The 10,408-nt window shown below is 37.5% G+C and overlaps 2 protein-coding genes across 2 annotated transcripts; both read right to left on the bottom strand.

Moving 5' to 3' along the window:
* Positions 1 to 307: 307 nt before the first annotated feature.
* Positions 308 to 3,101, bottom strand: LOC117618279 (protein FAR1-RELATED SEQUENCE 5-like). Its single transcript, XM_034347873.1, has 2 exons — positions 2,969 to 3,101; positions 308 to 2,865 (listed from the first exon to the last, which is right to left on the bottom strand). Exons 1-2 carry the CDS (start codon positions 3,099 to 3,101, stop codon positions 308 to 310), a joined length of 2,691 nt encoding a protein of 896 aa, XP_034203764.1.
* Positions 3,102 to 5,083: 1,982 nt separating this feature from the next.
* Positions 5,084 to 9,729, bottom strand: LOC117618278 ((+)-neomenthol dehydrogenase-like). The gene is made up of 7 exons (XM_034347872.1): positions 9,653 to 9,729; positions 9,289 to 9,535; positions 8,882 to 8,960; positions 8,122 to 8,656; positions 6,634 to 6,829; positions 6,030 to 6,131; positions 5,084 to 5,841 (listed from the first exon to the last, which is right to left on the bottom strand). The coding sequence occupies exons 1-7, from the start codon at positions 9,670 to 9,672 to the stop codon at positions 5,287 to 5,289; spliced, it is 1,734 nt and encodes a 577-aa protein (XP_034203763.1). The 5' UTR covers positions 9,673 to 9,729; the 3' UTR covers positions 5,084 to 5,286.
* Positions 9,730 to 10,408: the final 679 nt, after the last annotated feature.

Below are 10,408 nucleotides of genomic sequence, written 5' to 3'. Positions count from 1 at the left end.
CATACCTTCAAAACGCAAACGTAATTAATGTATGGCGCAAAGACAAAGAAAACGAAGCCAATTCTTTATGATGACCGTATGTTTATTATTCAATATTAGAGTTAAGCACATAGTGTTTATTGAAATTGGGGATATTTAGGAAAATCAATTGTGCTACATGACAATATTGGATCACCGCCTCCTACATAAAACTTCCGTTCAAGCACCCCCTACAAGTCATAACATCGTTTCTTAACATTACATACATAAAACAATAACTTAATATCATATGAAAGCATATTGTCTATTACTGAATCTACATTTCATGTCAATTTTTACATGTAAACCAAGTTCCAAAACTACAATTGTTTTGGGTTGAACCAGTACATAGGGAATTAGGTTCACCATTGTCGAATGAGAAACCATCGTCACTGTTAGGGGTAGAACCGGTTGGGTCTGCAGTAGAAAAACTATCAGAACCAGAGAAATCAACCACATTGTTGCTTCTGCATTGAGAAATCGTTTGACTAGGATAACTGTAGCTAATGTCCGGGGACGGCCCTTTATCAGAACTATACTGATAGCTTTCAGTACCTGATGGGATATTCACACCTGCATTTCTACTTGGATGCAAGTTTCTTTGAGAGCAATTACGCTTTGTATGTCCATATCCGCGACACAATTGACATTGTCGACGCTTGCGCGTTCCACCCTGCCTTGCTTGACAGCCTTTTGTCTTAACGATATTTGGATCTTTCACAATATTTGAAGGACATTGCTCAGCGCTACCCAATTTCAGACTCGTCTCTTCTTCCTTTTGCCGTAAGCCTTCACAAATTCCCTCCAATCTACTAAACTCATTCGTCAACATGGCATAACCATTTGCACTCTTTGATGCATAAAAACAAACTTTGTTTGACATAGCACTTAAACTTCCATACCTCGCCATTTCTACAACTTCCTTGCTACTGTCTTCGCCTTTGCTGATAAATTCCCTACATGTATCAGTTTGGGCACTCTTTGTCCATCTCTTCATTATGAGTGCTGGAGGAATTTCCGTAAGGTGCTCACACTTCATTACATAAAACAGGTGGCAACACGGGATCCCTTCACTTTCATATTTCCGACATCCACACTGTATCCGTATCTGTTCCCCACCGTGGTAAACACAAGTCCATTTATTATGCGGTTCACCATATTTTGACAATACGTATACACGACCTCCAAAATTATGCATCACATTATCATGGATGAGTGCTGAACAAGATTCGATCTCATGACGAACCAATACAAAGCATCTATGCGTGTAAATCAAAGAAGCTTGTTGCTCGAGTTTTGTCAATGCGGTTTTAAGGACTGGTGTTGAGTACTTTGCGTTGAAACCATCCTTTGCCGTGGTATTCCTAAGACGTAACATAGCCCTATCAATTGCTGGAATACATTCAAACAACTTCACACCTTTCCTCAAGTAATCTTTCACATACTTGTTCATAGACTCCACGCGTCGAGTGGTGCACATACCACCAAAAAACTTTCCTCTCAAACATGATTCAGCCCATGAGTCACTTTTTGCATACATCATTTCCAACCATTCTTTTTGTTTCGGAGTCCTCGCTCTTTCCCTTAGAACCTCCCATTTCTTCTCAAACTCGTCCAATGCAAATGGTTCCCAAATACATGCCTGAAAATTTCTTACCAATTCATCATCCTTCAAGTTATTTTGTGCATTCCTTGACACATGCCATGAGCACAACCGATGGTTAGACATGGGAAACACATCATCAATGGCTTTACGCATTGCCTCATCGCCATCCGTCAATATTGATATTGGCTTCTTATCTTTCATGGATGCCATGAATGTTTCCAATAACCACTTGTAAGTTTCAAATGTCTCGTCCTGCAATAATGCACAACCAAACATTACAGTAGAACGGTAGTTGTTCGAACCAACAAACAACACTAGGGGCTTGTCATAAACATTTGTTTTGTATGTGCTGTCAAATATGAGGACGTCCCCGTAGGCAATGTAATCCAAAAGTGAAGTGGAGTCCCTCCAAAACAAATTACCAAGCCTATTTTCCTCGTCAACACTGAACTTACAAAAGAATTCTGGATCCATTGCTCCTTTCGCTTTCAAGTAAGATAGTGCAGCTTCTGTGTCACCGTCGAGCAAAATTTCCCTCCGTGATGCATCCAACTTATTGTACAGATCCTTTATTTGAAAACCAACATTTAAATACCCGCCACATTGGTCGACCATATACTCATATGTTTGACATGTTCTAACCAATGCTCTTCGCATTGCCACTGCTTGTGCTAAATCAGAATTTCGAACAACACGGTTACATCGGAGATATGGTGATTCAAGTGGAGTAACTAGTTGATGATTGTGATGTGGTTCAAAATTTGTAACGACGTAAACGTCACGTTTCTTCTCATAACCCACCCAAAAATGGGCAGAACAATTCTCTCTTGTAATTGGCTTTGGTGGTCGAATCCTATCTGATCGATCATTAAACTTCTCATTTCTCAAACCTTCTTTAGAACAACACCACCGTCTCCTACATATTTTCCCTTCCGCATTTCGCACCAATTTGTCTTTTCTCACGCTAAATCCAATGCCCTTTGCATAACTCATATAATATTCTTCTGCTAATTCTATCGTTTTAAACTCCTTCCCCATAACATCTTCTTTCCTCGGTGCAATCATGTCAACATCATTATCATCACTGCTTTGACTAACCATATGTTGGACCGACATATGCCCAGTCTCTGTTGTCGGTGCCCTATGACTCGACCTTTCACAACCACCCAGATACCCTGAATCACTACAACCACCATTTGATGTCTCTAGACCCCTGTCCATCTTACCAGACCCCTTCATGCCTGAGAAACATAATTTCAAACTGAAATGACCTTATACTCTATGTGCTAACATACTTTCTCTTAAAAAAAACACAAATGAATAATCTCATGCAATTGCACATACTCAGGTCAATAATTGCACCACGTATAACTGTTTTGCAACCAAAAACATGCAATTGCATCAACTCATTACCCAAATCACATTCAAGTCCTAAACCAGAAAGAGGGTTCTTTGAAATCTTACTTGATGTTTCCATACTTTCAAAGGCCTCTCCTTACACTTCCTTTTGCCACCAACTCAAATGTCGTCGTTAACAGCCAAGGATCTTCGAAATCTTTACAACCACGTTGTTATTACAAATTAATTCCCCTGCGAAATTGAAATTCTATATCAGACAATGCCAACAAAACAAATTAAATTAATTAAATACCTCCAATTTGGTGACCATTTCATCATGGAGGTTGGACCCACCATCAATTTGGTATCTGCATATGAGTTTTGGGCAAGCCATCAATTTGGTATCTGCATATGAGTTTTGGGCAAGCAGAGAGAAGACTTGAGGACCTCAATTCAGTGAGCATTACCTTCTTGCAGCTGCGTTTTGCCCAAGCACAGACAAGAGTTGGACGCACTTACGATGAATTTGGGCAAGTGAGAGGAAGACTTCCTTCTGAAGCAGAGACAAGACATCGCAGCCAAGCAGAGACAGTGGGCAAGAAGAGAGGAGTTCGTGGAGGCGCTAGGGATTTGGATTTGGGCAAGCAAAAGGAAGAGTTCCTGGAGGCGCTCAGAATTGGATGGGCTCTTACGAATTTCAATTTGGGCAACCAGAGAGGAGAGCTAAGTATTCAATCTCACTGCTTCCTACCGCACGTGTGAGTTAGCTGCTAAATAACAAAGGGCTGAATAGGTTATCCAGTCATTCAATCTCAGCCATCCATTTTTGAAATGCAAACTGAACCCTTGGATAAGTGGCTGTACAGATACAGCCAGGGCACCACAGAATTTTCGAATAATAATATCCTATAGAAACATGGATCACCTTACTTTTTCATCCCCACTACATATAAAATACATACATTAATTTACTTGTGGCAACCTTCACCTTTTGATAGGAAAAAAATCTTAAACGGGACCGTGGCACCGGTGGCACTCAAATAAGGGTGAGACCCTCTGAATGTGGGTCTTAACTCTTTGTGAGTGTGATTTCATATGCGGCTGTCCTATTCAAGAATTGATTTTTTACTTTTTTTGTGGGTGTCATTTATATTTTTCATTTCTCAATGTAAAGTAAACATGGAAGCATCCGTAATAGAAATTTAACTCCTTATTTTAATTTCGAAAGACAAATTGAGTTTTTCCTTAAATTTATTGTAGAATTCTTCTATATTTCGGGTCCTATTTATAAGCTTACATGTGGGAAGTGCACTAATTAAGATCTTCTAAATACCCTATATACTTTTGGGTCTTGCTCAAGTGATTTTATATTTTTGTTAGTTTTTAGTCAATGAGTAAGCCCATTATGGCGTTTGTTAGTTTGGATTTATAAAAGTACAATTGTGTCCTTATTGACAAAAAAGTTGTATAGCAAAAAACGGAAAACGTAAAAGTAACTTTTTCTTTTTTGGGTCATGAAAGTAATAATAAGTTAATAACTGGGTTTGGTGAGATATAGTGAGATGAGATGTGACATCATTTGAATGGGAAAGATAGATGGAACAGCATTTGCTTGGATTTTTGTCTGTAGAATTTTCGTTAAGGAAAAGTATGAAGGTAGTGACGCAAGCGCACACGTTGACAGACCAGAGAGACCTTTCAACATGTTCACAAGGGCTTCCCCAATGTCTCAGCCACCATTGGAGTGTATAGGCAAAAAAGTCGTAACATGCGAAGTCTTAAGTAGTTTTGCATTGAACACGACAATTGTCTTTTTCTTTATTTAACAATTGAATACAATAATATTGATGGAATGTGGGATTGACGGATTGTTGGATAATCAATTCTTCTTTATACCTACGTCATTTCTTAATTAATGAAATAATTGTGGATTAAGTGTTAATATAATTGTTGTCAGCATATCCATAACAAAATATACCAAAATGTTATCGATAGTATCGATTAAAGAACGAATATCAATCACATAGAATTTCTAGTTGAATAATAATGTAAATGATAATATGAGTTCAACAGCCAGTTGATAAGTAGAAATGTAAACAAGCAATGTATTAGATCCTTCAATCAATTCCATATGTGGAAGATAATTTCACAAAGATGCAATCATATAGGACTATTGTATGTTGTCCTCGAGTCATATTGAATGTAGAAAGAACTTAAAAGGGATCTGGTGGTGCTGGGTCCAAATACACTTTGTTACATTAAAAATTCAATATCCTGCCAAATAAATGACATGTTTTTAATTTGCATAAACGGATCATCTTCAATTAAAAATCTGACACTTCGTACTCAACAAAGAAGGAGCCAGAAGGGCCATCATTGGGCAGCAATGCTAACTTCATAACCCTTGCAGCCCCTTCTTCGACAGGTAGGACACCGACATTGTAGTTTATATCTGTTTTGACAAAGCCAGGGCATAAGGAATTGATACGAAAAGTGGGGTACTTCTTTGCTAGAATCCTAGTATATGCGTTCAGTGCAGCTTTTGAGACTATATAGGCAGACAAAGAAGAAGGAAAGCCCTTACTTTCAAGTGAACCCTCCTTGAAGGCTTTTAAAAGCTCAGTCAGTACCTCATCTAGTCTCTCTTCTGTCAGGTTTTCTGCATCAGTAAAAACTACTTTAGCCCAACCGCTCGGTATGTTGTTTAACTTCCCCATGAAAGACGAAACATTAACAATTCTCGGTGAATCGGATAACTGGAGGAGTGGGATAAGTGCTTCAGCTGTTCTCCTAGCACCATAATAGTTTATTTGCAAGCATTCTTCTGTTAACTCATAAGTTTCAGTCACTAGTTTACTAAAATCAACTCCTCCTCTTTCCTGTATCAGCAAAAACAAACTTATTATTATGGTGCCTATTGCCCACCACTTACACACCCACCCCAAACAAGAAAAACGTTGATTAAAGTATGCCAAACCACAGATCAGTTTAAATTCTCACTTCGGCACATATATTGAAGCTTTTAGTTTTTGATAGCTATTGATAAAAAATTATGCAAAAGACTTACCGTGGCACCGGAGGCTACAGCAGCTTTAAAAGCATCACCATCTACTATGCTTCCACCAATCCCTGCATTGTTCACCTGTGCAGAGTCCAACTGTTTCACTATCTGTTTTCTTTTAGCAAAGAAAAGAACAGAAAATCTTTATAGAAAATGAAAGGAAAAGAAAGTTTATAGATCCTCTGATTACTCTTACAATCTCTTTGTTGTTAAAACCAAACTAACCATAAAGGCCAATGCCCTTTAAAGAAGCCCATAATTATGCTACTTTGCCAAACCCCGTACCTCCAGCCACTGATCTTTCTAGGGTACTTCTAAATTGTACAGAAAGGGATCATATCATATATAAAAAGATTCCAAGAAACAAAAACAGAGTGGCAGACTGGTAGTTATGTGAAACTTGTTTTGTTCTTCAAAAAGCCTAAGACTTCTAATTATTTCAAAGATTAACTTGTTGAAGATATTACTAAGCTAGTTATTACTTGGTTTGCTATTTTCATTTTCCAATTCCATATTTCATCTCCTCCAACTAAATCGCATTCGGATTAAGAGTTAGATTCAAAAGACAGAAACTTTTTCAAGAAACCTGTAGCTATGATCATATACATACCAAGATATCGAGTTTCCCAAACTGGGTTTTGATGAAGTCTGCCAAAGAAGCAACAGTAGCAGGGTCAACCACATCAAGTTGATGAAAAACCACTTGACCTGAGAGGCCAGACTCTTTGAGTTTCTCAACAGCTTCAAGACCCCTCTTCTCATCTCGGGCAGTTAAGACTACGGTGAACCCATTTGAGGCCAACTGCCTTACAGTTTTTAAATAAGGGTGAGACCTTCTGAATGTGGGTCTTAACTCTTTGTGAGTGTGATTAAAGAATTGAATTTTTATTTTTTTTGTGGGTGTCATTTGTATTTTTCATTTCTCAATGTGAAGTAAATATGGGAGTATCCGTAATAAAAATTTAACTCCTTATTTTAATTTCGAAAGACAAATTGAGTTTTTCCTTAAATTTATTGTAGAATTCTTCTATATTTCGGGTCCTATTTATAAGCTTACATGTGGGAAGTGCACTAATTAAGATCTTCTAAATACCCTATATACTTTTGGGTCTTGCTCAAGTGATTTTATATTTTTGTTAGTTTTTAGTCAATGAGTAAGCCCATTATGGCGTTTGTTAGTTTGGATTTATAAAAGTATAATTGTGTCCTTATTGACAAAACAGTGGTATAGCAAAAAACGGAAAACGTAAAAGTAACTTTTTCTTTTTTGGGTCATGAAAGTAATAATAAGTTAACAACTGGGTTTGGTGAGATATAGTGAGATGAGATATGACATCATTTGAATGGGAAAGATAGATGGAACAGCATTTGCTTGGATTTTTGTCTGTAGAATTTTCGTTAAGGAAAAGTATGAAGGTAGTGACGCAAGCGCACACGTTGACAGACCAGGGAGACCTTTCAACAACATGTTCACAAGGGCTTCCCCAATGTCTCAGCCACCATTGGAGTGTATAGGCAAAAAAGTCGTAACATGCGACGTCTCAAGTAGTTTTGCGTTGAACACGACAATTGTCTTTTTCTTTATTAAACAATTGAATACAATAATATTGATGGAATGAGGGATTGACGGATTGTTGGATAATCAATTCTTCTTTATACCTACGTTATTTCTTAATTAATGAAAGAATTGTAGATAAATTGTTAATATAATTGTTGTCAACATATCCATAACAAAATATACCAAAATGTTATCGATAGTATCGATCAAAGAACGGATATCAATCACATAGAATTTCTGGTTGAATAATAATGTAAATGATAATATGAGTTCAACAGCCAGTTGATAAGTAGAAATATAAACAAGCAATGTATTAGATCCTTCAATCAAATTCCATATGTGGAAGATAATTTCACAAAGATGCAATCATACAGGACTATTGTATGTTGTCCTCGAGTCATATTGAATGTAGAAAGAACTTAAAAGGGATCTGGTGCTGGGTCCAAATACACTTTGTTACATTAAAATTTCAAGATCCTGCCAAATAAATGACATGTATTTAATTTGCATAAACGGATCATCTTCAATTAAAAATCTGACACTTCGTACTCAACAAAGAAGGAGCCAGAAGGGCCATCATTGGGCAGCAGTGCTAACTTCATAACCCTTGCAGCCCCTTCTTCGACAGGTAGGACACCGACATTGTAGTTTATATCTGTTTTGACAAAGCCAGGGCATAACGAATTGATACGAAAAGTGGGGTACTTCTTTGCTAGAATCCTAGTATATGCGTTCAGTGCAGCTTTTGAGACCATATAGGCTGACAAAGAAGAAGGAAAGCCCTTACTTTCAAGTGAACCCTCCTTGAATGCTTTTAAAAGCTCAGTCAGTACCTCATCTAGTCTCTCTTCTGTTAGGTTTTCTGCATCAGTAAAAACCACTTTAGCCCAACCGCTCGGTATGTTGTTTAACTTCCCCATGAAAGACGAAACATTAACAATTCTCGGTGAATCGGATAACTGGAGGAGTGGGATAAGTGCTTCAGCTGTTCTCCTAGCACCATAATAGTTTATTTGCAAGCATTCTTCTGTTAACTCATAAGTTTCAGTCACTAGTTTACTAAAATCAACTCCTCCTCTTTCCTGTATCAGCAAAAACAAACTTATTATTATGGTGCCTATTGCCCACCACTTACACACCCACCCGAATCATACCGGACTGGTGATGTTACACAGATCATTTCCCCTACTAATTGCCATAGCATTAAGCCAAACCACAGATCAATTTAAATTTTCACATTAAGCACATACATTAAAGCTTTAAGTTTTTGGTAGCTATTGATAAGAATTATCTGAAAGACTTACAAAGGCACCAGACTCTACTACAGCTCTAAAGGCATCAGGATCTGCTGTGCTTCCACCAATCCCTGCATTGTTCACCTGTGCAGAGTCCAACTGTTTCACTATTTGTTTTACTTTTGCAAACAAAAGCAAAGAAAAAAACATCTGCAAGATGGAATTAAAAGAAAGTTGGTAGATGCTTTGATTACTTGGATAAACTATCTGCTATAACCAACCAGTGCTCTTCAAAGACGGCCAATAAGTATGCTACTTTGTCACACCACTTAATTCCAGTCACTGATCTTTCATATAGTTAGAGTTAGATATAGACTTCAAAGTAAAATCTTCCACAACTGGAAGTGGACACAATAAGCATGATATAGATCACTCAATTTTACATTAACCCTGTAGCTATGATCATACATACCAAGATATCGAGTTTCCCAAACTGGGTTTTGATGAAGTCTGCCAAAGGAGCAAGACTAGCAGGGTTAGCCACATCAAGTTGATGAAAAACCACTTGACCTGAGAGGCCAGATTCTTTGAATTTCTCAACAGCTTCAAGACCCCTCTTCTCATCTCTGGCAGTTAAGACTACAGTGAATCCTTTTGAGGCCAACTGCCTGACAGTTTCCAATCCTATGCCTTTGTTTGCCCCAGTAACAACTGCATACCTGGAAAAACAAAAGAAAAAACACCAATTTCATAACAAAAGTAGGAAAGCAAAAGGGAAACAAAAACAAGAGTGAGAAATTGTTATAGATCAAAGGGTATGGACTCTAAGGTGCCACCTCTTTCTTGCTTCTGCCATTGCTGATTCGTTTATGGGATCGTCTGTCTGTGGGAAAACCTTTGCACATTTCAAGTTTTATATTCAAATAAATAATAATAAGAGCAAGAAAATTGTTAAGACTCGTTTGTTCCTATACTGGAGGGAGGATGCTTGCGTCGAATGTTTCCTAGAAGTAATCTGATGGGAAAACAACATTTGGTTGGATTTTTCTTTTAAGAATTAAGGAAAAGAATGGGGGTGGTGACGCAAGTGCTCCCATTGTTTAAGCATTTTGGTGGTGGTGGCAGAGCAGAGAGAGCTTAACTCAACCATCAACCACATGCCAAGGCTGAAGCAGTTTCGCCGGCAAGATTGGTGAATTTAACCGCTCCAAAATTACATAATTGTTAACGAGACCTATGTTGTCTTTTTGTTTTTTTAAACAATTGACTGCAGAAGTTTGCGATTGTGCTTCTACAATTTAAGTTGCATAATATTGAAGAATAAATTCTTCTCTACACTTATTTCTTAATTAAATGACGGATTGCCAATAAGGTGTCAATATTATTGTCTCTGACATATGTCTAACAAAATATACCTAAATGTTATCAATATACCATCAATAATATCGATCAAACGATGGACATGAATCACATAGAATTTCTGACTGAATAACAATGCAAATAATAACATGAGTTCAAGAGCCAGATGAATAGTAGAAATGTGAACAAACAATGCACCAGATCCTTCAATCAATTCCAGATGTGGGAGATAA

Source organism: Prunus dulcis, chromosome 2, assembly GCF_902201215.1.
Source record: "Prunus dulcis chromosome 2, ALMONDv2, whole genome shotgun sequence".
Taxonomy (NCBI): Eukaryota; Viridiplantae; Streptophyta; class Magnoliopsida; order Rosales; family Rosaceae; genus Prunus; species Prunus dulcis.
This window is presented reverse-complemented; position numbering and strand designations above follow the sequence as displayed.